Source organism: Microcaecilia unicolor, chromosome 1 (assembly GCF_901765095.1).
Source record: "Microcaecilia unicolor chromosome 1, aMicUni1.1, whole genome shotgun sequence".
Taxonomy (NCBI): domain Eukaryota; kingdom Metazoa; phylum Chordata; class Amphibia; order Gymnophiona; family Siphonopidae; genus Microcaecilia; species Microcaecilia unicolor.
Window position 1 is genome coordinate 734,952,758 of NC_044031.1, and position 27,915 is coordinate 734,980,672.

General features: G+C 44.6%; 1 protein-coding gene across 1 annotated transcript in view; it reads left to right on the top strand.

Moving 5' to 3' along the window:
- The window catches only part of LOC115459867 (isocitrate dehydrogenase [NADP], mitochondrial), a 69,234-nt gene that overhangs the window by 9,835 nt on the left and 31,484 nt on the right, over positions 1 to 27,915 (top strand). Inside the window, exon 2 of the mRNA XM_030189674.1 lies at positions 15,257 to 15,348. Coding sequence (XP_030045534.1) covers positions 15,257 to 15,348 — 92 coding nt within the window. The remainder of the gene's footprint in view (positions 1 to 15,256; positions 15,349 to 27,915) is intronic.

Here is a 27,915-nt window from a genome sequence, read left to right on the forward strand (position 1 = left end):
ATTGTACCCTGGTACCAGTGATCCCATTGGTTATTCTCCTTCCACCAGTTCTGAGATGCCCTATAATGATATATCTACCCCTTTATCTAGTGCTATCCTTTTAACTCTCCCATTCTTTTTTTTTTTTTAGGCTTCTAGTGTTTGTATATAGACGTTTCAAAAGTATTTTTATTTTGGATTTACCACCTTTTTGAAAAAATTCACCCAGAGCAATAATAAGGTGGACATAAGCAAATAACGGAGTAAAAAAAAAAAAAAAAAAAGTCAAATAACAGGACACGTGGTCATATCTTCCACATCCCTGTCCCACAATCTGTAGAAAGGGCTCAGGAGTCAGTGTTTACAAGCTGCTTAGCAGTTGTTAGGGGAAACTTCCAATCTTTACTTTTGTCTGCTTGTCTTTAGACACCTAGCTTACTTTTGCCTCGTAACCTACTTTCCTGTTTTGATAGTATCTTTCAGATACCTCACTCCAAACATTTGCTCTGAGCGACTGTTGGCTTTTCCCACAGGTTCATGCTTAAAAAGTTGCTTTCTCCTTTTTGAAGTGGTTCCACCTTGGTTAAGGTAGAACCCATCCCATCTCCAGAATGTTGCTGAGTTCCTAAGAAATCTAAATCCTTCTTTAATGCACCATTGTCTCATCCGTTCATTGAGACTTCAGAGTTCTGCCTACCTCTTGGTTCCTTTGTGTGGAACATGGTACCTTGAAAGTTTAGGATTTCAACTAACAGCCTAAATTCAACTTCCAGAACATCCCTCACACATTTTCTTATGTTGAGTACCCACATATACAACCAGATCCTTCCCAGCACTGTCTAAAATCTTATCTAGGTTATGCATGAGGTCTGCTGCCTTTGCACCAGGCAGGCACGTGTCCAGGCAGTCTTCATACCTAACAGCCACCCAACTATCTATGTGCCTAATGATCAACTCTCCCTACTAAAATGACCATCTTAACCCTTCGGTCCTGGGTAAAAGGCCTTGGATATGCATCCCCAGATGGTATTGTGGCTACAGGATTGCTTCCTGCTTCATTAAGGTGATGCTAGTCTGTCAGGTGACTTCTTCTGTCCCAAGGTAGCAGAGAGCCAACCAGAGTGAATGTGGGAATTCTCTAATATGTCCCTGTAGGTTTACTTTGTGCACTTCTGTCCTGCCTCAGCTCTTTTGCTACTGTAGCCTCAAGAGATTGGTCTTGTTCTCTGAGCTAGGTGCCCTTTGCGTTGAGTGCATACGTACTTTCTTGCCAACCGAGAGGTAATTGTACATGTGAGTCACGCTGTCTAATTTGCAGTCTTTTGCATTATCTTCTCTTTACATCTTAGCATTAGTAAGTTTGTTTAAACTTATGAAGGTAGTAGGAATACCTAAACCAATATAAACGGCAGTAGGAATACCTAAACCAATATAAACGGCCTTAAGGTTATTTGGAATGTTCTGTTTAGAATGAATTACTTGCTGATGAAAATAACTTGTGGTGGTAAATTTTCCCTGTTGTCATTTTAATTGGGATAACTTAAAAATGCTGGGATTTACTAAGCTGCTAGCGCGGCAGGCTGTGTGCTAGTGCCGACACAGCCTATTCACTTTGGGCTGGGTTGGCAATGCCACGTGGAAGCCGCTAGTGTGGCTTAGTAAACAGACTCCTAAATTTAAGAGATGTGAGTGGGGAAAGACAGACCAAGGCAAAAGAAATTTAGATCTGATAAGTGTTCTAATTCTCTAGCACCCACCTTTTACTACTCTAGGGCTTTAATGAAAGGCACGAGTTTTGATTTAAACAAGCTAATAAATGGTTGCCTTTTTTTTTTACTTAAATTAAAATAAACCTCATTCTTTCCTATCCTAAGATTGTCACCAAGGGTCTTGCTTGCAAAGCACTTAGACTTACAAAGTTCCATAGGTTGCCTTGTAACTTTGCAAGTCTCAAGTTCTTTGAAAATACGCCTCTCAAGTCTCCCAGCAAAGTAGCATTCATTTAACCCAGAGAGGCTTCCTCTTATCTCAGAACTCCTACCCTGACGAAATACTTTGTCACTGGCAAAATACCAGGTGGAAGTTCACAGGGCATGCAACTCAGTTATTCAGCTTATTGAAAACAAGGAGTGGAAGGTTACAGAAATATGTTTACAGCTGGATGGATGCCAGCGCTGCCCCTTCAGGCAGGCACAAGTTGTCCTCTTAAACAACTGGTTAACACTTAATTTTTGGCATCAAATTTATTACCTTGTGTTATTTATTTGTAGCATTTGTATCCCACATTTTCCCACCAATTTGCAGGCTCAATGTGGCTTACATTATGCCGTAATGGCGACTGTCATTTCCGGGTAGAGAATTAGAAATGATATTGTATTAAGGCGCATACATGGTAAAGTAGAAAACAAAGTGGCAGGATTTGTTTTTATATTTCACAAAAGAAAAAGATCCTCTGTAAAATCAAAACATCCTCTCCCACAAGAATCTATTTTGTGGGAAATAAATATTAACTGCCAAACTGCTTATTGCTGCATACAGATTACATCCCAACCAATTATTAAAAAAAAAAAAAAATATATATATATATATAGGCACAATTTAAGAAATATCTGTTGAAGTTTATTTTGTATGCAAGGAAAGCAAAACATGCCACAATGTATAAAAATATTCAATTAAATGCTTACACGATTCCACCCCCCCCCCCCCCCCCCCCCCCCCAATGATCCAGTTGTTAAAGAGGACGGCTTGTGTTGCCTGAAGGGACAGCACTGGCATCCATCCAGCTGTAAACATCTCTGTAATCTTAGTTGCTGTTTTTCAGTAAAAGTGGAGGAGTGGCCTAGTGGTTAGGGTGGTGGACTTTGGTCCTGGGGAACTAAGGAACTGAGTTCGATTCCCGGCCCAGGCAGCTCCTTGTGTCTTTGGGCAAGTCACTTAACCCTCCATTGCCTGCCGCATTGAGCCTGCCATGAGTGGGAAAAAGTGCAGGGTACAAATAAAAAAAAAACCAAAAACTGAATAAGTGTTTTGAATGTCCTGTCTGTACTTCCACCTACTATTTGCCAATGGCTTTAAAAAGTATTTTGCCTGTAATCGCCCTCCTTTAAGATTAGTTTTGGTCAAAAACATAGTAGTGTATGCATAATCAAACTTGGGGGGGGGGGGCCCTCCCCCCATAGTGAGATAGTGTGTCAAGTGGAATAGTAACCTAATAGTGCAAGCAGCCGGAGAACCAGGGGAACCGGGTTTGAGTCCTACTGCAGGTACTTGTGATTCTGGACAAATCGCTTACAAAATAAGTACCTGTATAATATGTAAACTGCTTTGATTTGTAAGCACAGAAAGATGGTATATCAGATCCTGTACATTTAGTACTGCCACACTGGGACAGACCAAAGGTCCATCGAGCCCAGCATTCTGTTTCCAACAATGGCCAATCCAGGTCACAAATACCTGGCAAGGTCCCGAAAAAGCTCAATACATTTTACGCTGCTCATCCCAGAAATAAGCAGTGGATTTTCCCCAAGTCAATTTAATAACGGTCTATGGACTTTTCCTTTAGGAAGCCACCCAGACCCTTTTTAAACTCCACTAAGCTAACTGCCTTTACTACATTCTCTGACAACGAATTCGAGTTTAATTACACATTGAGTGAAGAAACATTTTCTCCGATTTTGTATTAAATTTACTACTTTGTAGCTTCATCGCATGCCCCCCCCCCCCCCCCCCCAGTCCTAGTATTTTTGGAAAGAGTAAACAAATGATTCATACCCTACCTGTTCCACTCCACCCATTATTTTATAGACCTCTATCATATCTCCCCTCAGCTGTCTCTTCTCCAAGCTGAAGAGCCCTAAATGCTTCAGCCTTTTCCCTTCCTTTTGCATGTAACCAGCTGAGGGAGGGGGATCTTCATCCCTCAAAACCTTCAAAATAGGATCTCCCAATTACTCTTTTTCTCTTGGAAGTGAGGCGCAATGCAGGAGCCATGGTGGGCAGCAGAAGGAACATTTTCTGACAGCTTCTGAAGCTGAAATCAGCTGTGGTGTAGGAAGGAATGGATTTGGGTCCTGAATTTGGTGAGGTGAACCCAGAATCCAAAGTCATCTTTACGTGAAGGGGAAGAAACGGATGATTCTCCATGTAATCCATCCCACACAGGGACCTAATATGGTTAACTAGCCGTTGAGCCTGTAAAAACGGGCTAGTATAGGACGGGGGGGGGGGGGGGGGGAAAGGTATGAAAGGCCCCTTCTCCTCGCCGTTGCCGGGCCCTCGCTCCGCTATAGAAACAGCGTCAACGCAGCACACAGCTCAGATGAGCTGCCGTCCTTCTTCTCTACTACTACTACTACTACTTAACATTTCTAGAGCGCTACTAGGGTTACGCAGCGCTGTACAATTTAACAAAGAGAGACAGTCCCTGCTCAAAGAGCTTACAATCTAACAGACAAGTGAACGGTCGGTCCGATAGGGGCAGTCAAATTGGGGCAGTCTGGATTCACTGAACGGTAAGGGTTAGGTGCCGAACGCAGCATTGAAGAGGTGGGCTTTAAGCAAAGACTTGAAGACGGGCAGGGAGGGGGCTTGACGTAAGGGCTCAGGAAGGTTGTTCCAGGCATAGGGTGAGGCGAGGCAGAATGAGCGGAGCCTGGAGTTGGCGGTGGTGGAGAAGGGTACTGAGAGGAGGGATTTGTCCTGTGAACGGAGGTTACGGGCGGGAACGTAAGGGGAGATGAGGGTAGAGAGGTAGTGAGGGGCAGCAGACTGAGTGCATTTGTAGGTAAGAAGGAGAAGCTTGAATTGAATGCGGTATCTGATCGGAAGCCAGTGAAGTGACCTGAGGAGAGGGGTGATATGAGTATATCGGTTCTGGCGGAATATGAGACGTGCAGCAGAGTTCTGAACAGACTGAAGGGGGGATAGAGAGGTAATGAGAGCGTGGCGAGGGCGGGACACAGGCAGGGAAGGAAGGCCGACGGCAGCTCAGCTGTGTGCTGCGTTGACGCTGTTTCTATAGTGGAGTGAGGGCCCGGCTCAGGTGGAGGGTGGGTGGCGGCGACCTTGGGGGGGGGGGGGGAAGTGGTAGCGACAGCGGTTTCGTCCCCTTGCACAGTAGAGACCCTCTCTGTCCCGCCCCCGTCATCACGTATTGACACAGGGGCGGGACAGAGAGGGTCTTTACTGTGCATTTGCGAGTGAGTTCGGTCACTCGCCGTTTGTGTTTGATGATCTGGGGAAGAATTTGTAGTCGTACTATAGACCTACTACTAATAGCATTTATATAGCGCTAGCAGTCGCACACAGCGCTGAACACTTGACATAGAGAGACAGTCCCTGCTCAAAGAGCGTACAATCTAGGTAAAACGGACAGACCTGTTGTTTTCTTTCAGTGTATATAGTAACATAGTAGATGACGGCAGAAAAAGACTTGCACGGTCCATCCAGTCTGCCCAAGATGATAAATTCATATGTGCTACTTTTTTTTATTTGTACTGTCCTCTTCAGGGCACAGACCGTATGTCTGTCCAGCCCTATCCCTGCCTCCCAACCACCAGCCCCGCCTCCCACCACCAGCTCTGGCACAGACCGTATAAGTCTGCCCAGCACTATCCCCGCCTCCCACCACCAGCTCTGGCACAGACCGTATAAGTCTACCCAGCACTAGCCCCGCCTCCCAACCACCAACCCCGCCTCCCACCACCAGCTCTGGCACAGACCGTATAAGTCTACCCAGCACTAGCCCCGCCTCCCAACCACCAACCCCGCCTCCCACCACCAGCTCTGGCACAGACCGTATAAGTCTACCCAGCACTAGCCCCGCCTCCCAACCACCAACCCCGCCTCCCACCACCAGCTCTGGCACAGACCGTATAAGTCTACCCAGCACTAGCCCTGCCACTCATTCTAGGCTAAGCTCCTGAGGATCCTTCCCTTCTTTCAGTGTATGTATGCATCTTCTGAAAATCTGCCTTATTGGAGGTGTTTAGACTGTTTAAATGTTTGTATACTATCTATTTTTGTCTTTCTGTACTATATTAAACACTCATAAACAGTTCTCTTCAAAAAGGCAGCAAATAAATCCTCATACATTTCCCAAGGTGATATACAACATCTGTGGCTTTGGCAGTTTGTGTTGTATTAACAAGTTTGTGTTTATTATGTAATCTTATATCACCTGATACAATCAATGGTACTAAGCCACTTAGATTACTGCAATGGAATTTATGCGGGATGTAAAGAACAAACCTTAAGCTTCAGACTTCTCAAAACACGGCAGCTAGCCTTATATTTGGTAAAACGCGGTTTGAAAGCACAAAACCCCCCCTCCGCGAGAAACTACACTGGCTCCCGATCAAAGAACGCATCGCCTTCAAAATCTGCGCCCTGGTTCACAAAATCATCTGCGGAGAAGCCCTGAGTTACATGACAGACTTGATCAACCTACCAATTTAGAAATACATCCGAATCAACACGATCTTATCTAAATCGGCACTACCCAAGCTGCAAAGGACTTAAATACAAAACAATTTATGCATCTAGTTTTTTCCTACATAAGCACACAACTGTGGAACGCATTACCAAAAGCCTTGAAAATGACGTACAACCCCCTAAACTTCCGGAAATAACTAAAAAACCAACCTGTTTAAAAAGGCATACCCTACCGATCCAACTTAAATGCCTAATCTCTGCAACACAACCAAACTAAAGCACGTAATGGATATAACACAACTCTTCCGTTCTCTGATTCCCTAATGTGGCTGTGCCACATGAACTTGATCTTACCATAACACCCTATATTCACACCGGAGCCTGCAAAGGCCTCTCCGGTACTATGTAAGCCACATTGAGCCTACAGATAGGTGGGGAAAATGTGGGATACAAATGTAATAAATTATGGATTTTATTGTTTTCTGATTTGAGCTTTATTATGGGATGTTTGAGTTTAGCTTATACCTTTCTCAGTAGTAGCTCAAAGTGAGGGTTTTGTGTTTGGGGGGGGGGGGGGGGTGATCAGGTATTTCCCAGTCTCCCTGACCATAGATGGCCTACAGTCTGTAGGTCAGACAATGGAGTGTTAAGTCATAGACGTATAAAGGAGTTGTGAACTCATTTTAAATTGCTCTAAGCCTTTATCAGCTCTCTACCTTTCCTCAGCATTCACTCCTCCTCTCCTCTCCTCTCCTCTCCTCTCCGTAACCTCCAGCAAGGGTCTGCCTGACCTTACTGGTTGAATCCTCATAAAGGCAGTTGCCTTACCCTATGCTTGGAACAATCTTCCTCAACCCCTACGCCAAGCCCCCTCCCTACCCATCTTCAAATCTCTGCTTAAAACTCACCTCTTCAATGCTGCTTTCGGTACCTAACCTTTCGTGAAATATAGTATGCCCTACCAGACGGACTCTAAACTTGTCTTTAGATTGTTTAGATTGTCTTTAGATTGTGCACCTGTCTTTTTTTTAGATTGTAAGCTCCTTGAGCAGGGACTGTCCTTCCATGTTAAATTGTACAGCGCTGCGTAACCCTAGTAGCGCTTTAGAAATGTTAAATAGTAGTAGTAAGGTATGTGACTGCACACCAGGCCGCATCCTCCTTTTTCCTGGGCCTCACTTCTAAAAACTGTACAATTTTTAAAGGAAGAGTTGGGATCAAGACGGTTGAGCTGGAGGACAATGTGGAGCCTTCTTCCATTGATTGACAGTAAGGGAGGGAGTTCAAACCACTGCTGCTTATCAGAATTCCCGCAAGAGTAAGACACTTTGCTTCAAGTAAGGGTTGCCATGGTATCAATAGTGAATACTACTTTCAGTATAGGAAAGGATCCTGAATGACTAACTTGAATGAGATAGTGTAAAGCCTAAGCACTGATGCCCAAATGATCGAAAGCCCTGTGCTGTCCAAACACTCTAAAAATAGCACTGGAACAGCGTGGGGCTTTACAGCTGCTATGATTAGAGATAATAGCATGCAAATTTATGCATGCTATTATCTCTGATCATAGGGTAAAGGGTGGGAGGATATCCTTCTGTACTTGTTTGACAGGTCTGGGCTGTCAAAAGCCCAGACCTGTCAAACACAGGGGCTGGAGCTCTGTGGGACCATGAGACCCCAAACAGCATGGTCCTTGTGGCCTAGTGTCTCCACAAAACCCCCACCCCAAGCCAGTGACACTGGGGCTGGAGGTCTGGTGGACCTCTAGTCCCCCCCCCCCTCTCCCTGACAAGTTCAGGGGACCCTGGAGATCCACTGGGTCTCCAGCTCCTCTAACCCCTCCTAGCATCCCCCCTTACCTTTGCTGGAGAAGGGAGGTGGACTCCCTCCTCTTCCAGCAGCACTGCCTAAAAAATGACGGTGCCGTGCCCAGTGCATCCTGGGATGCGCTGGGTGGGGCTTCTCCCTTATATGATGTGAAGCACCACCCAGTGCATCCCAGGATGCACTGGGCATGGTTGGGTACCACTGGGGAGTGTACCTTCCTCCGCCAACAAAGGTAAAGGGGTGGGAAAGAGGGCTGCTAGAGCACCAGGCCTGGGGGAGGGTTTGATTTGCGGCCCACTGGTCCACCGTGGCTTTTTTTTGGGGGGGGGGGGAGGGTGTTAGGGGGGGCTGGAGACCCACTGGATTTCCAGCCCCACCGAACTTGGGGGGGACTGGACGTCCGCCGGACCTCTAGCCCCCATGTTGCTGGGTGGGGGTTCTGTAGGGGCATAGAGGCCATGCTGTTTGGAGTCTGGTGGTCCCACGAACCTCTAGCCCCTGTGTTTGATGGGTCTGGGCTTTCAAAAGCACTTTATGATCAGAAATGTTATTCAATATCTCTATCTAACAATAAGTGATTACGTTCTAATCTATTACCATCAAGAACGATAAATTGTAAGCCACATTGAGCCTGCAAATAGGTGGGATAATGTGGGATACAAATGCAATAAATAATAGCGCGCACAAATTTGCATTCTATTATCTCTGATCAAACTGTTCCAGTGCTATTTTTTTTTAGAGCACTGTTTGGAACCGCACTGGACTTTCGATCTTCTGGGCATTAGTGTTGGTACTAGAGGTGTAGTTTAGAGAAAGGTACTAATGTCCTTGTCCTTGTGGTTTCTAGTTTATACTGAACTAGCCGTTCAGCCCATAAAAACGGGCTAGTATAGGAAGGGGGGGTTGAAAGGCCCCCCACCCCGCCGCCGAGTTTGCCGTCGCCACCCAGCTCTGCTTCCTTCTTCTTCTCTGCCTGTGTCCCGCCCTCGTGTGATGTAATGTCATCGAGGGCGGGACACAGGCAGAGAAGAAGGAAGGCCGACGGCAGCTCAGCAGAGCTGTGTGCTGCGTGCCCTCGCTGTTTCAATAGCGGAGTGAGGGCCCGACCGGGTGGAAGGTGGGTGGCGGCGGCAACTCCGGGTGGGGGGAGCGTTAGTGATGGCGGTGTCCCTCGCAAATGCGCAGTACAGACCCTCTCTGTTCCGCCCCCCCCCGTCATCACATTTTGACGTGGGGGCGGGGCAGAGAGGGTCTCTACTGCGCATTTGCGAGTGAGTACGACACTAGCCATTATATATATTGATAGGTTGTTCTCCAAAGGATGACTTTGCAGGCCTGGGTTAATGCTTGGTGGGTGGAGGCATGGTTTCAAGGTGACTGCAAGGAGAACGGAGGATGTTGGCTAGGTATACTGGGACTGGCGTTTTTATGCAAACTTCAGTCACTGTGAAAACAGAATGCCTGGTTGGAACTGGACTTAAAAGCTTGACTTTCAGAAAGTCAAGAGTGTAAATACCAGGGGTAGGTATTTGAGCAGCTGTAGATTTGCTTAAAAAAAAAAAAAGGTATCTTCTCAAGTAGAGAAAATAATTTTATATATTTAGGTAACTTTGTTGCTCTTTATGTGTTTTTTTTTTTAATCATCTTTTCAACCCAAAGAAAGTTGGAAAAAAGTATATAAAACAGGTCATGTCTGCTGAATGAGAAAATAACTCTCCAAGCTAGTAGTCATGAGTTCAAAAAGGGACAAATCAGACTGGGGGTTCCAGAGGGAACTTCCCCTCCTGCCTCCCAAACCCCCCCCCCCCCCCCCCCCCAGTGTATTTCTGTGGGAGATGTCTTCCTGCTATAGAAGAAATATAGCAGTTAAATAAGGCAAAGGCACTGTACAAGGTGCAATTTATACTCTGTCCAAGACCCCAAAAACTTTCCCCACCGCCATCTGCTATACCACCCTGCAAACTACTTCATTTTCCAAATACTACCCGCTGCAACTGCTCCACCTCCAAACTTTGTACAAATTTTGTGCCCACTGGTTAGGGGGTCCTGTGAGAGGCGGTTAGGATTGCAAACTGTTCCCTTTTTTTTTTTTTTTTTCCCCCAGTAGTCAGTAGAATTGTACCTTAATGGCCAGAATAAAGATGGGTAACGTGCCTGGACATTTTTTCAGTGTTCAAAACCTCTATCTGTAATTCCCCCATCCCAGCAGATCCTTTAGGATCCAGCTAAAGCTGTGGGGTCAGAGCACTGGAAGGCAAATCTAGTCACAGGAAAGGAGAAATTGATGTGGAGGAACTTGTGCTGTACAAGTGAAGATTTTGTATGTGGTGGGGGAGCAGAAGAGAAATTAATCCCTCCATGCCTCAATACATTTTTTCATGGAAGAAACAGTTCCAGCAGCAGACTGCTGTGGTATATGTATCTGTTATTCACTGTAACATAGTGATTAGGGAGTTACATTCCTCCCCTCTCCTTCCCCCAGACATACACGTGTCACATTCCTCCCCTCTCCTCTCCCCTCCCCTCCCTCAAACATGCATGCATGTTTATATACATATATTCATTTACAAGCAAATGGGTTGGAAAGAACTCTGAGCCCAGTGGTTAATGCAGTAGGCTTTGATCCTGGTGAACTGGGTTCAGTTCCCACCTTAGCTCCTTGTGACTCTGACACCTAACCCTTCATTGCCCCAGGTACAAAATAAGTACCTTTATATACAGTAATATGTAGCCTGCTTTGATTGTAACCACAGGCAGTATATCAAGTCCTATCTCTTCCCCCCCCCCCCCCCCCCCCAATGGTTGGTGTAGTGGCCTGGTAAGAGAACCTGGTTAAATTCCCACTGCAGCCCTCGTGACTCTGGGCAAGTCACTCAACCCTCCATTGCCCCAAAATAAGTACCTGTATATAATATGGAATCTGCTTTGCTTTGTAGGTACATCAAATCCCACCCACCTTCCCCTGTCCCTCTGCATGCTTTCCTCAGTTGTTGCTGGGTTAAATTAATTAACCCTTCTGACTTTGCTCACTTTCAATGCAAAGGATAAGTTAATTCAGTAAAAAAAAAAAAAGTATTGGTTACAGTTCTTTATTCCAGTTGTAAGTAAATGTAACTAATGATTCTCTTAGCCAGTATTTGACTTTTGTAGCGTTGTCAAACTATACTAAGTAACCATCTTAAAAATGAGGATGTAGTGGTAGACTTAAAACTTTACACTAGGGTGATTAGGAACTGAAATTCTTAGAAACCTTTAGAGCGTGTGCTTTTTGGCATAGTATATTTTTTTTCAACACCCCTAGTGGGGCATCCAGCCATGGATGTGGACATCCAGGAACATGTGTAAACACTAACAAATGGTATTTCATGAGCATGGCAGTATTTCTCAACACCAGCATTTGTCTACAGCTAATTTCATCATGGTTTCTGTGAAAGAGGTAAACCTGTGATTTTTGCTGAGAAGTTTGCAGATAACTGACTCATTGTTTTAGTGGAAAAACCTGTGCTGGTACTTTTGAGGACCATGCTGTTTAAACTTGCTCCAGCTAGCTAATTCTTCTGCAACAAACAGTGCAGCATGCGGTGTGTGGTACTGTTCCAGAGTTGCAGGGTGACCTTGTAGCTTAAGGGCAGGGCGGTGCTTTGGAAGGTCAGTGTGTTGACTTTCAGAAGTCTTGCGCTGTTTGAGTTTTGTGTCATTATAGCAGCCTGCTAAGGTAGAGATGACACTTAAAAACATTTTACTCTTGGAAAGAGGAAGATGACAAAGGAAATCGGTGTTGTCTTCTACTGTTTTTCCTCGCAAATTTCTGTAGAAATAAACCATTAAGCAGAGCCAGTCTGACTTGCACAGCTGTCCCACCGTACACAAAGTAATACCACAGGACTGCTCCTCCCATGCATTTTTGGTGTAATATATATGTGGTTGACATTTCTTCCGGTTTGACTTGAGCTTCTCAAATCCTAAGCTTTGATTTTTTGGTTCTCTGGTTTTACAGTAGTCCAAGGAAATGACTAATCGGGCTCTCCCACCCCCTTTAGCCTTATAAACAACAAACGTCACCTTCACTTTTTGGTTGAATTCATGATGGAGCACTTTTTTTTTTTTTTAAATGATTGGGAATCATTTAAATAGTACTGATCAACACTTTGCGGAAACCATTTTAGTTTACAGCTATGATCAGTTCCAAGAGGGGAATCTTTTAGGCCACACCTGGATTTCTGATAGCTTCATTCTAGTGCACTAAGGGACCCAGAGCACCGATTCAGTGGGTAGAATCTAAATCTCGCAGTGCTTTGAGAGAGAAGCTCAAAACTGAATGGCCAAAAAGCCTCCCTCCTGGGACAGGGTAACTTGGCAGCTGTTTAGTTTTAAAAATTACAGCTTGACTTAGTTGTGCTCTTAATTGCATGTTAGCCATACCACAAGATAAGGACTCCACTTACTAAGTCTCTTTGCCAGAACTAGTTAAGATTTTCCATCCTATAAATAGAAATCTATTTTTGAGATTTCTGGTGGCACAGCAAAAAAAAAATTTTTTCCCTGTGATCTGTCTTGTTTGCAAGCCAGTCTAACCTCTGCTTTGTTTAATCTGCCAAACCTCATGTATTTATTTGTTACATTTGTATCCCACATTTTCCCACCTATTTGCAGGCGCAATGTGGCTTACATAGTACCGTAAAGGCGTTCGCCAATTCCGGTGTGAACAAATACAGTAATGTTGTGGTAGAATAAGGTTCGTGTGTAAGTTAACAGACACATTAGGGAATCGTAGAGAGGAAGAGTTATTATATGTCCATTACGAGCTTTGGTTTCGTTGTGTTGCAGGGTACAAAGTTAGATCGGTAGGGTATGCCTTTTGAACAGGTTGGTTTTTAATGATTTCCGGAAGATCAGGTGATCATAAATTGTTTTCACGGCTTTTGGTAGTGCATTCCACAGTTGTGTGCTTTATGTAGGAGAGGCTGGATGCATAGGTGGATTTGTATTTGAGTCCTTTGCAGCTTGGGTAGTGGAGATTTAGGTATGTGTGTGTTGATCCTGTTGTGTTTCTGGTTGGTAGGTCTGTGAGGTCTGTCACGTATCCCGGGGCGTCGCTGTAGATAATTTTATGAACCAGGGTGCAGATTTTGAAAGCAATACTTTCTTTGATTGGGAGCCAGTGCAGTTTTTTCTCTGAGGGGTTTGGCGCAAGTGAAAACTTCATCCTTGGCTTTGCACTTCTACCAAAAAAGGTGTTTTTGGGAGGAGTTTTTTTTTTTTTCCCCTACTTCACCTTCCTAAATCAGGGTCCAGATGCAGGTATGAAACTTCCTTATGGTTCCCTCTAGGTGCAGACCTCCAGTCTAAAGCTGTTTCTTAAACAGTGTGTGCCATGGCCTTCTGATGTGCTTTTGAACCTGCACAGGTATGCTGTAAAAGTCACCAGTGTCATCTGAGACCAGCACATAGGCTCTGCTTTCACCACCTCACAGCACTAAGACCGTTCTGAGCACATTTGTAGTCGCAGATAGCTGGGTCCTGCATTTTTTAAATTCGATATCTGACTGAAGTCCAAATGCAATAAAATCAGACTGGGGGGGGGGTTATCAAATTAACCCCCCACCTTTTTGTCCTATACAAGGAGCCCCTCTGCATTCCTCCTCTTGGACCATTTCTTTTATACTTCACCCTCTGGGTGCTTTTAGAATCTCCCTATTCTTTTTTTTTTTTTTTTTTTTTTTTTTGGGGGGGGGGGGCACAGTCCTCCATGCCCTAGTACAGGGTGACCGATGTGCTACGCAATGATTTTCAAAATGTAGATGTACCTCAAGATTGAAAAGGTTTTATTTATTTATTTGTAGCATTTGTATCCCACATTTTCCCACCAATTTGCAGGCTCAATGTGGCTTACACTTGCCGTAATGGCGATTGCCATTTCTGGGAAACAGAATTACAAATGGTATTGCATTAAGGTGCATACATACATGATAAAGAAGAATATATTATGGTATTGCATATAGGTTCCTGAGTGATAGATTGGATTGTAACATACATTAGGTCATTGACTATAGAGAAATCGTTTTTGACATAAGGATTAAAGTGGTAGTGCTTGTTCATCAATAGCAATGAGGTTACATAGTAACATAGTAGATGACGGCAGAAAAAGACCTGCACGGTCCATCCAGTCTGCCCAGCAAGATAACGCGTATGTGCTAATTTTTGTGTATACGCTACTTTGATTTGTACCTGTGTTCTTCAGGGCACAGACAGTATGTCTACCCAGCACTATCCCCGCCTCCCACCACTGGCTCTGGCACAGACTGTATAAGTCTGCCCAGCACTATCCCTGCCTCCCAACCACCAGCCCCGTCTCCCACCACTGGCTCTGGCACAGACCGTATAAGTCTGCCCAGCACTATCCCCGCCTCCCACCACTGGCTCTGGCACAGACCGTATAAGTCTGCCCAGCACTATCCCCGCCTCCCACCACTGGCTCTGGCACAGACCGTATAAGTCTGCCCAGCACTATCCCCGCCTCCCACCACCGGCTCTGGCACAGACCGTATAAGTCTGCCCAGCACTATCCCCGCCTCCCAACCTCCAGCCCCACCTCCCACCACTGGCTCTGGCACAGACCGTATAAGTCTGCCCAGCACTATCCCCGCCTCCCAACCACCAGATTAGTCAGTCAAGTGATAAGAGTGCACTAAAATGCACTAGTGTTCTAAAACACCACACTAATGGCAGCAAGATACTAGATTCAGATGCTGTTGGAAACGTTTTGTCTTTAGCAGTCTAAGAGAACTCTATGGGAGGGAGGTGTCCTAAAACTGTCATGTGGTGGTAATCTTGAAAATAGGTTTGTTATAGATCAAAATTCATGAAGGTGTTTTTAATAGCTGCTGAGGTTGCTTCACTAAGTAAGAGGGGGTTGATCATTACACACAGAGGTATGAGCAGTATAAAGAGAATTCAAGACTTTGTGCTTATTGATCGGGGGCAATCTTGTTTTTCACTCTTCTCTTCTCCCCCTTAGATGCAGACAAAAGGATTGCTGTTGCAAACCCAGTGGTGGAGATGGATGGGGATGAGATGACCCGCATCATCTGGGAGTTCATAAAGGAAAAGGTAACATCAGAACCGTAGTATGAATGCTCTGAGTGTGAATTTTCTGTGGATCTAATCCAGGCTTGTCAAACCTATGGCCCACGGGACAGAACCCAGCCCACCAAGTGCTTTTTTTTTTTTCTTCTGGCCCTCGGAAGCTTGCCAGTTCTTGTGCTACTTACATTGGGATTCCTGCTTCCTCACCGCAACTTGGCTCTCTAAGCTTAAGCCGCAAGTTGCTGGAAGTTTGAGTTGATCTTGTGGTATCAAGACTTGACACACTGAGACCAACCCAAACTTCTGGCACTGTGTGGCTCAAGCATGCAGAGAACCAATTTGTGGTTTGGAAGCAGGAACCCCACTGTATCTTCTATCTTCAATCTCAAAGTTTGAGTTTTCTCAAGCAAGACTCATGGCATACAGGCTTTTGTCTATAACAGTTGTGGCCAGGGGTCTTCTGTGGACACAGCAATTGCCCACCTTGGTTAGAGGTGGCCAGATAGGATTGTTGGGGCAGCTTTGAAGTTGGTGTGCAGAGCAGATCTGCCATCGATCCTAGTGTTTTTACAAGAGGGTCTTGACCAGGACCTGGTCCTTAATTCTCTAAAGGTTCATGTGGTGACTTGCTAATCTTCAGAGCTAGGACTGATGGTCTCTGTGGCCATGCAGCCAGATGCGAGCCATTTTATTTGCAGGCAGTTAAGAAAATTCAGCTTCTGTTGAGGAGTGGTACCTGTTTGGGACCTCTTCCATGGCGTCCCACAGATCAATCCAGAGGCTCGTGGGTTGTGTCCCTCTACCACCAGGTGGAGATAGAGAACCGCCGAGGTTTGCTACATGTGGACCTGTGCAGCCAGCTGAACCTCAGTATTCTCTCTATCTAGCAGGTGGCGGGACATCTCTGTGCAGCTCTGGTTTAATCAGGCTACTGGTGTCCTTTGGGCCTAGTTTAGCACAGACAGGGGTTGAGTGGCTGTTTGCAGCTTGTGGTGTATACCTGGTGGTGTCGGGTCCCTCCCAGTCTCCCCCTACCTTTCCTCCGTTGCCTGGGGCTGTTGGCCTGATCGGGTGTTTCCTTTCTCTCCTGACTAAAAAAAAAAACCAAAAAGGTAAGAGACTTTGTTTTTGTTTAATCATACGGAGGAACTAGACGTTCTGCCGAGTCAGGTTTTGGGCAGGCGTTTGTGGAGCACGTCAGTGCCTTCTGAGGCGGCATAGCGTTGCTCCCGGTGTGGTTGCCGGAGAGTAGCATTGTGGCATTGGGCAAGCAAGCCCCTTTGCAAGTTTGTGCTCATTCTATGCAAGCTCAAGCTTCCTCCTGTGCAGAGTCCCGTTTGGTTTCTCTGGAAGATATCTGCAGGGCAGCTACATGGGCTTCAGTCCATACATTTCACTCGTCGTCGGGTGGATGTGGCAGCTTGTCAAGATGCGGTGTTTGGCTCGTCGGTGATTTCTGCCGGGTTGGGGATGTCCTGCCCTACTTGAGGACTGCTTGGGTACGTCCCACAAGTCTCTGGATTGATCTGTAGGACACCATGGAAGGAAAAATTTAATTCTTACCTGATAATTTTCTTTCCATTAGTCCCAACAGATAAATCCAGAGCCCCCCCCCCCCCCCCGGGTTTACTGTCTGTGGTTTTGTTGCGGTTAATATATTTTTTTTTTTTCGGGTTCCGTTCTGAATGTTCCTTCGTTTGATTAAAAAATAAATAAATATAGAAGTGGTGGAAGTATGTTGGGCAATTGGTCTGACAATGTCTGGAGAGTTTTCTATTGTTTCCATTCCACTGCTTTGGTATTCATAATGAGGTTCAGCTGGCTGCATGGGTCCACATATAGCAAACCTCTGAGGTTCTCGCTATCTCCACCTGCTGGTAGAGGGACACAACACACAAGTCTCTGGATTGATCTGTTGGGACTAATGGAAAGAAAATTATCAGGTAAGAATTTTTTTTTTCCATTTTGGTCCTGTGAAGGCTTTCCAGACTGCCCTTTGAGCCTTTGAAGCATTCTACACTGAAACATTTTATCATTCCCTTTAAGACATAATCTAAATTGTAGGCTTTCTGACGGAGATCATTACCTGACTTTTTTCAGCTAACTCATTTCCATTAGAACAGTACCATCTGTTCTTCCAAAGGTGGGTTCTCCCCCTTTATCTTAGTCAGACAAGTTGGGTTTGTAGTGGTAATTGCTGGTAAATAGATAATCGCCTAGTTTAGCAAACAGACTTGCCTAGACAGTCACCTGGAATAGCAACTTTCTGTACTTGTATGTCTAGGGTTCATTGGCACTACAGACCCAAATGGATTCGTTTTCTGCTGGCAGTTTCCAAAGAAGCTCTATGCATCGTACATTCATCTCAGAACTCCCACTCCCGTATTATCACATCACTCATACCTTTACTCACAGAAAGTTATATACCATATGACTTCGTCTTTTTATCGCCCCTAAGCTACCATTGTTTCCTTCCAAAGTTGCAATGCCTATGTTCCATTATTACATCCCTTAACGACACCTCAATTGTTTCGCTTAACCCTGCATAATATAATCCCTAACATCTGTAACAAATTGTATTTCCAACATTCAACTCGTATTGTAAGCCACACTGAACCCGCAAAAAGGTGAGAAAATGTGGGTTACAAATGCAATAAATAAATACTTAGAATAATTCTTAGTGAGAAGGCAAGCAAACACACACAACTCCTATACAAAAAACAAATATCACTGAAAATTACACAATACCATGCTTTTGATCTAAACCAGCCTATGGCAATTTAAAAAGGATGATCTCAAACTGCAGAAGTAAACCCAGATTCTCATCCTGAGACTTGCTTCTTGGTTGATCATAGATGGAGGGTTTCTTCCAGCTTCAGCTGCACAGTGAGCTGATCAGTAAAGAGATGACCACCTCGCCCAGACGGTCTGTCCTAGCACCGGTAGGCAGCTGTGAAATATTAGCTTACTTCCCTGTAACAAGGTTGAACGTGAAGGCACAGTGCTTTGGCACAATAAGAGTATTTCTCTCCAGAGCTCTCTGATGTGTCCACCCTGGACCGTGCCAAGGCAAATTCTGATTTTGTCTTCCAAAAGTTCTGTGCAGATTGCGGTCCACTGTCCTCAGGTGACCGTTTTGACCCAATCAGGACACGCATACCTGCTGTCCAGTAGATGAAATCCAGGCCTAAGACAAAAGTCCAGTGTTGATCCAGACACTCTCCCTGAGCCTGTTGGTGCCCCCAAAAAGGGCACACTGGCATTATCACATACTTAAGTTATACATTTGTCCAGTAACCTGCTTTCACCCCTGAGATGAAGTGCAGATATTCTGTGTGCCCAGCAGTGGCTTTGGTTAGCAAGCACTCTCCATGGGCTGATAGAGAAACAGGAAATGTACAAACTGCCATCATATTCTTCACACAGATGATTCAGGCTTGTATGTGGCATAGGCCTCAGTTACACACAAGGTGACACACCTGGGACACCTCTACAGGTTCCTGAACCCTTGATAAACTGGATGTATTCAATTCAGTTTAGGTCTTGTATACCGCTAATATCCTCTATGTAGGGTTCAGTGCGGTTTACAGTATTTGTAGGACAGCAGTTACAGATTTATAAGTAAGATAATGATCAAATACATTTTTAACGATTTAGATATGGTGTAATAAAGCATTAGACAGTATGATTGTAGGTTGTGTTAAATTGAATGATTCAAGTTCGTATGGGTTCGTTGATCAGTGAGTGTTTTCCCATTTCTGGGAAGAAGTGGTTTTTAGCTTCTTCCAGAAGCTGAGGTGGTAGTTCTCTAATAGAGGGAGTGAGTTCCATAATGGGTTCCCTGCCACTGAACATCGAATTCAGTGGTCTTTGATATCTCCCCTCTGCTACTTTTCTTCTCAAGTATACATATTGAGATCTTTGTCTGTCCCCATAATGCTTTTTGACAGACATTTAAATACCTCTGTGCATTAATGAAAGGAAGCGCAGGAATGAGGGAGTCCTCTTGCATTTAGACTTGGAGGTCACTAATTCTTTTCATAAATCAGATATTTATATTTTATGAACAGTGCAAAGGGAAAGCAACATCAAAATCTACTATTGTCTGGATTAAGGAGGCCATAGGAATAACCTACCTCCTCACTTGGAAAGAGGTTCCAGCAGGTCTTGGAGCTCACTCAGCTGGAGCTCAGGCAGCTCCTTGGGCAGAAGCTTGAGGATTATAAAGCTTTTGTTTTAATAGCACTGAGACAGACCTGGCATCGGTTATGAGTGAGATTTATGCTAAATTAGATGGAGGCCAAATTGCTTTGGCTGTCTCTTTGGACCTTTCATTAGCCTTGGACATCAGAGACCACTTCTTTTAGACAAGCTTGCAGCATTTGGTCTTAGTAGGAAGGTGATGCATTTAGGGAGTAGAAACCCACGAGACTTGTTAGGCGGGGAGAGTCTGATAGGTACTGAGGGGGAGAGGGATCTTGGGGTGATAGTATCCGAGGATCTGAAGACAACGAAACAGTGTGACAAGGCGGTGGCCGTAGCGAGAAGGTTGCTAGGCTATATAGAGAGGTGTGATCAGCAGAAGAAAGGAAGTGTTGATGCCCCTGTACAAGTCGTTGGTGAGGCCCCACCTGGAGTATTGTGTTCAGTTTTGGAGGCCGTACCTTGCGAAGGATGTTAAAAAAAAAAAATGGAAGCGGTGCAAAGAAAAGCTACGAGAATGGTATGGGATTTGCGTTCCAAGACGTATGAGCAGAGACTTGCTGACCTGAACATGTATACCCTGGAGGAAAGGAGGAACAGGGGTGATATGATACAGACGTTCAAATACTTGAAAGGTATTAATCCGCAAAAAAATCTTTTCCGGAGATGGGAAGGCGGTAGAACGAGAGGACATGAAATGAGATTGAAGGGGGGCAGACTCAAAAAAGATGTCAGGAAGTATTTTTTCACGGAGAGGGTGGTGGATGCTTGGAATGCCCTCCCGCGGGAGGTGGTGGAGATGAAAACAGTAATGGAATTCAAACATGCGTGGGATATGCATAAAGGAATCCTGTGCAGCAGGAATGGATCCTCAGAAGCTTAGCTGAAATTGAGTGGCGGAGCAGGTGGGGGGAAGAGGGGTTGGTGGTTGGGAGGCTAGGATAGGGGAGGGCAGACTTATACGGTCTGTACCAGAGCCGGTGATGGGAGACGGGACTGGTGGTTGGGAGGCGGGAAATACTGCTGGGCAGACTTATACGGTCTGTGCCCTGAAAAAGACGTACAAATTCAAGATATGAGTTTATCTTGGGCAGACTAGATGGACCATGCAGGTCTTTTTCTGCCGTCATCTACTATGTTACTATGTGAAGTTGTTTTGTTTTTTTCTTTTTCTTTTTCTTTGGACATTGGATTGTTTTGTTTCCCCCTTTGGACACTCTTTCCAAGTTGTAACTTGGTCTCTACATCTTGTTTTCAAACCTTGCATTGTGGCGTCTCCCAGGTTCAGTTCGACTACCACTATTAATCTTTTAGCTGAACTCATTCAGAGCTTTGCTGTATCCACTTACACTTATGCCTAGGACATACTGTTGCCTCTCTATACTGATCCTGATCAACCAGGTATTACTTACAGACCTGTCATGATTCTGTTGCACAGTGGCTTTGGAGTTGCTGTTTAGTGTCTGAACTCTGAGAAAACAGTAGATTGTTGGATTACTGGGTGTCCTCCTACCTTCGTTGACTTTGAACTCCTGGGTGCTTGTAGCAAACCTGTGGACACGTAAATTTTGTTCCTCAGGTTGTGGCCGTTATGAGGTCTTCTTTTCTTGAGCTGAGGTAGTTATCAGTACGGGGCTTATTCAACTTTGATTCTTTTCACTTTCTCATTCATGCCTTTTTAACCTCTTAAGCTTGATCACTGCGTTACCCGATATCCTTTCCATGACTGCTAGATCAATCCAGGACTGACTTACCCAGAAAGACAGCAGAGTCCTGGTAGCCTTTAGCTTCAGGTTGCCCTCTCATGTTCATTAAACATAGCTTTCTTTTAATGCTCTAGGGCTTGCAGAGGACTCCCTAGTTGATAATGGGTTCCATGTGTATGTAGACTTCTGTAATAATTAGTTTTGGCATTAGCACACTGGGAATATCCTGACTGCACCCCACCAGTTATACTGATGATAGAGGGTACTATGCCATCCACTGTCTCTTCTTTCCATTAGAGATCCTATGTGTTCATTCCCTGCTTTCTTGCATTAAGACAGTTGAAGTCCACAACCCTTTTTCTATAAGGAAGCATTTCCTTAGATTACTTCTGAACCTATCCCCTTTCAGCTTCATACCTCATTCCTGAGCTTCCTTTCAATTGAAAGGGATTTGATTTCTGTGCATTTATACAACAGAGGTATTTAAATGTCTGTCAAAAAGCATTATGGGAACAGATTTAAAGGTCTCAATATGTTCACTTGAGAAGAAAAGCAGTACAGGGGGAAACAGGATAAAGACCACTGACCACTTTTAGTAGCTACCCTCTGGACCAACTTATATAGAGGCACTATCGCTGCTTCCCCCCCCCCCCCCCCCCCCCCCCCCGTTGGTCATTCCTCTCCCTATGCACACAAGCATCCTTATGGCTTTTGCCATTGCTTTTTCTACCTGTTTGGTCAACTTAAGGTCATTTGATATGTTCTCCCAATGTCCCGTTACTCTTTCATGCACAGAAATATTTCACCCCCTATACTGTTGCTCCCTTGGTGTTTTGCAGTGCAGATGCATGACTATGCTTTTTTTTTTTTTTAGCATTTAAATCTGCAGCTAGACTACTCTTCAAGCTTTTACTACATCCATCTTCATGCTGTTTACATCCTCTAGGGTGTCTACCCTATTGCAGATTTTGGTGTCATCTGCAAAGAGGCAAACCTTTCCACACTGCCTTTCTGCGATATTGCTCACCAAAATGTTAGAGCCATACTGAGGACCGATCCCTGGGGTTGGGGCATACTACTAACATCCCTTTCTTCCAAGTGAACCATTTACCAGTTCCCTTTAATGCCTTCCACTCCATCAGTTTACAACCCAGTCAGTTAATTTAGGGCCCATACCAAGGGCACAAACTTTTTTTTTTTTTTTTTTAATAGTTTGCCTGTGCAGAACTGTCAAAGGCTGTGCTAAAATCTAAGTGCACCATATCCCTCAATCCATCTCTGTGGTCATCCCATCAAAGAAACAGATTCATTTGACAAGACCTATTGAGTAAAACCATTGGCTTCCAGAAACCTTAATATTACAATGTTCTCCATTGATTTCCTCACCAGAGGTCAGACTTAACTGGCTTATAGTTCCCAGCTGCCGCCTCCTTTCCCTTTTTGTGGAGGGGGACTACCTCTGCCCTTCTCTAGTCCTTCAGGTCCACTCCTCAGAGGCATTGAAAGGGTCAGATAGAGGAGCCATCAGAACTTCCAGTCATTGGAATCAAGACTCTGCCTCCCCTTGCTGATAAGGGGACATAGACCTGTCGGTCTGGACTGGTCTAGCAGGATTCAAGGAAAAGAAATTAGCAGGTAAGAGTAAATTTTCTTCTCAGTTTTTCTAACTCAAAATAAGTTTGTTTTTTATACAAAGGGATCAAATGTGTCTGGGGGAAAAAAAATCTCAAATGTTTTAAGTGAAAGGAATGAAACTTAGCACATCAGAAGAAAAAAGTAAAAAGGCACCTAGATTCCAAAAGGAGCCAGATCGGACCAACGTTATCGAGAAACAGGCCCCCCCCCCCCCCCGCCCCCCCCCCCCAAAAAAAAATGGGCTAGTGCATTCCTATGGGAAAAGGATTTCAGCTGCTTTTAGGATACAAACACGTAGTAAACATGTTGATTAAAAACAATGTACATAAGTAAAGGTCCATCAAGCCCAGCATCCTGTTTCCAACAGTGGCCAATCCAGGTCACAAATACCTGGCAAGATCCCAAAAAAGTCCAAAACATTTAATACTGCTTATCCCAGAAATAGTGTATTTCCCCCAGTCCAATTTAAATAATGGTCAATGGAGTTTTTTTAAACTCTGCTAAGCTAACCGCCTTTACTACGTTCTCTGTTGTCGAATTCCAGAGTTTATCAAAGCTGCCTGTCCTGATTCTCTACCGTCCCCACCTCCAAGTGCTAACTCCTGCAACTGCCCTATCATGTCACAAATTGCAAAACTAACCCACCTCCACATGCACCACCACCCTGCAAACTATCACCATTTCTTCTGTGATGGGGAGAGTAGAGGAGTGCCATTCCTGAACTATAGCCTGCAGCGTTAAAAATGTTATCTCCTAAGACTCGCCCATACTTCTAAAAAATAAACCAACCATTGATAACTCATCTTAGCACTAACACAAACAGAGCCACAGCCTACACAACACAGTACAGTAATTTCTGTTCTCCAAGAACAGGCAGGCTATATTCTTCTCACAAGCTGGTGACATGCCCCAATTGTGGACGCTACCTAGCGCTTTTAAAGTTCTGATTTGATAAGATCTCTCCAGTGGTATCTTTTTCTTTGCATTTGCATGAACCCTCATGTTCTCTGCGATTCTCTTTGGCTAATCTACTAGGTGCACCACCTGAAATAAGGGCACATCTTCAATACAGGACTTCTGTTTTGTACATAGTAGGACCAAAACTTTGGAATGCCTGATTCCTAATACTTAGTGCTTTCTGGCTACCCACCACATACTGAGTAGAAGGTTTCAATATATTTTCCATGATGACACCTAGATCTTTCCTGGGGTGGTGACTCCTAATGTGGAACCTAGCTAGGGTTACCATATGGCTCCAGATAAAGGAGGACACATTGATCCAGTCCGGGTTTTGCTTCCATTGAAAGCAATGGAAGTAAAACCCAGGACTGGCTCAATCTGTCCTCCTTTTTCTGGAGCCATATGGTAACCCTAAACCTAGCATCATGAAGGTATAATTTGGTTTGTTCCCAATGTGCATCACTTTGTTCATGCCCCCATTAAATTTCATCTGCCGCTTGGATGCCACTCTTTTACCTAGAGAGATCCTCCTTTCCTGAATTTCTCAGTCTGTATGTGATTTAACAACTTTGAATAATTTTTGTCAGCTGGCAATTTGATCGCTTCACTTATCTTTCTCATTTCCGGATCACTTGGGTTAAAAGTACGAGTCCCAGCACAGATCCCTATGGCACTCCACTATTCACTCTCCTCTATGGAGACAATTGTCTGTCTAACCCTGCTCTGTCTTCTTTTTCACGGAGAGGGTGGTGGATGCTTGGAATGCCCTCCCGCGGGAGGTGGTGGAGATGAAAACGGTAACGGAATTCAAACATGCGTGGGATATGCATAAAGGAATCCCGTGCAGAAGGAATGGATCCTCAGAACCTTAGCTAAAATTGGGTGGTAGAGCAGGTGGGGGGGAAAAGGGGTTGGTGGTTGGGAGGTGTGAATAGTGGAGGGCAGACTTATATGGTCTGTGCCAGAGCTGGTGATGGGAGACGGGACTGGTGGATGGGAGGCGGGAAATACTGCTGGGCAGACTTATACGGTCTGTGCCCTGAAAAAGACAGGTACAAATCAAGGTAAGGTATACACATATGAGTTTATCTTGGGCAGACTGGATGGACCGTGTAGGTCTTTTTCTGCCGTCATCTACTATGTTACTATGTATTTGATCTATAAGGGACATGAGAGTTTTAAGACCACTTTAAAAACTTTTTTGTTCCAACAGGCTTATAATACAAATATCAGTAATCCCTGTAACTATCAAAGGGAGGACATAAAAGTATTTAGAGGAGTGGCCTAGTGGTTAGTGTGGTGGACTTTGGTCCTGGGGAACTGGGTTCGATTCCCACTGCAGGCACAGGCAGCTCCTTGTGACTCTGGGCAAGTCGCTTAACCCTCCATTGCCCCATGTAAGCCGCATTGAGCCTGACATGAGTGGGAAAACGCAGGGTACAAATGTAACAAAAATAAAATAGATACTATTGGAGATTCTAAATGGAATGTTGCTATTCCACTAGCAACATTCCATGTAGAAGGCTGCGCAGGCTTCTATTTCTGTGAGTCTGACGTCCTGCACGTACATGCAGGACGTCAGACTCGCAGAAGCCTGCGCGGCCACATTGGTGATCTGCAAAGGCCGACTTCTACATGGAATGTTGCTAGTGGAATAGCAACATTCCATGTAGAATGTCAAATAGTAGCAACAGTGGAGGAGTGGCCTAGTGGTTAGGGTGGTGGACTTTGGTCCTGGGGAACTGGGTTCGATTCCAACTTCAGGCACAGGCAGCTCCTTGTGACTCTGGGTAAGTCGCTTAACCCTCCATTGCCCCAGGTACAAATAAGTACCTGTATATACTATGTAAACTGCTTTGAATGAGGTTGCAAAAACCACAGAAAGTTGGTATATTAAGTCCCATTTCCCTTTCCCCCTTTATAGAATGAGTTTAATGTGGCTCTTTCTAGTGCCAAATTTTGGGCACTATTTACTGAATCTTGCCCTTTTATGTGTAAAGATACAGTACATGAGCCATATGCCACTTGCTTTTCCTCACATATTCAAGCTGCAATAAAGGGTTCTTAATACGTGCTACTTTTTGCCCTGTCTGACTTTTCTGTAGCATTGTGCTTTTTAATCCAGCAGTATTTCCTCGTGCTCAGTTTGTATGTCCAGCTCAGTTGGAACTAGGGCTGGGATCTGGTGCCAAGAGTGCTCATTCACATCTATATGATCAAATTTCTTAGCATGACAGACTAGCCTGATAGCGGTGACATCTGCAAGCCTGAAGGCTATTATACATTCAGGTACAGTAGGTATTTTTCTGTTCCTGGAGTGGATCACATTTACAAAAATGTTAGTGAGATTTGAACCTGCCCCCTTGGTTTACAGTCTACTGCACTAACCACTAGGCTACTCAAGGACGTCTGTTACCATTTTAATAAGTGGTGCAAGACATGCATCTCTGCCTTGTTTTCCCCCGTTTTTATAACTTAAACGTTTTGTAAAATAGTTGTTCGGGAAGGACATCCTTCTCACATTTTTTTTTTCAAACAGGGAATCAATCTTTCCTGTTTAAAAATTGCTGCAAGATGGAAGTTTTTTTGGACGTTATGAGCAGGATGTCCCAATTCTGACTTTGGACATAATTTAGAAAATGCCTCTTCTGCCTCCCATATAGGACCCTGGGTGTGACCACACCTTGAGCATTGTAATGACGAGAACTGCAGAAGCAGCAAAAAGAATATAGCAGAGCTTAAATAATAATAAAAGTTTCAGAGAAGGACAGCTGATGGGCTCGGAAGCTATTATGAAAGGCTTGGCTTAGTTTAGGGTGCTTTTCAGCCTGGACAAAAAAAGCTGAGAGGTGATAGTTTATGAATCGGATGGAATGGTAAATCACAGGTAATACTTACCTGTGCCCAAGGTTCTCCAAACAGGACTATCTGCAAGCAAAATACTCTGTACTCGGTCTAGGGGAGGGGAACCTTGGATTGGCCCCACGCCAATACGTCCGATAGAGAGAAATAAAACTGAGAGAGCAGTTTATATATCTATATATAAAGGTATACAAAATAAACCACTCTGGCAAAGATTTAGCTGAATACAAAAATACTGGCTGATAAAATTACAAACTATATTGTCACACTACACACACTGTCCTTACAGGTTGCTAGGTAAATTACACAACTGATTGGTAATGCTACAACTATGTTACGAGTTAGTGCGGTTTAACAGCTTATCTCCTGATCCTGGTTATGACTATAACCCGTCTTTTGTTCAGGTAATTACCACTCACTTAAACCCAGACTAATAGGAAATAAATCACTGTATCTCTCACAAGGCTGACCTTTGTGGCAGTCTCTCGGGAGTTGGCACAGGATACTTCCTAGACTCAAGCTGAGTTTCCAGCGAGTCTTAGAGCTAGGACAGGTACTCTGCTGCAGACAGGGAGGGCACAGGTCACTCCGTGCAGGTAAAGCTGAACCAACGATACTTCCTTCGGATACACAGTTCGCCAGACAATGGACCTTATCAGGTCTCTCTGGTCTTCCTTCCAGCATCCACCTTCTTCCAAGGATTCCGACTCACTCACTTCTCCTTGTTCCCGCTTTTCCCAGTACCTCTCGGTCAGGTGACTGCCGGAACCCAATCGGGACCACCTTCAGCTCACTGCAGGGCAAGAAGGGTCCGTTGTTCTTGACCTTCAAGTTGTTACACTATGGTATGCATTTTCTGTTTCTCACCCGGCTTACTGGAGCCATGTCTCCCTTTCAGCTTCTCAGGGAAATAAAGGGGGGGCTGGTTTGCCCACTGCATGTCCTTGGTGTTACATGACTGCTAGTGATTGTCCAGAAAGCTGAATTAGCTAAATCACTGATGTGCAGGTCATAGGTTGCAGACTCCATCTTGATGTCATAGGATTATACGGGCCAAGACCAGCAAAGCGAGATACACAGGGAATGGAACAGTTAAATAGGAAATGGTTTAACCTTTTAAAACACTCCATGAAACTAGTAACCAGCAGATTGAAAACAAATAGCATGTGTGTGTGTAAAATCAAGCTGCGGAGTCTTGGTGGATGATAGGATGGTGCATGTTGCA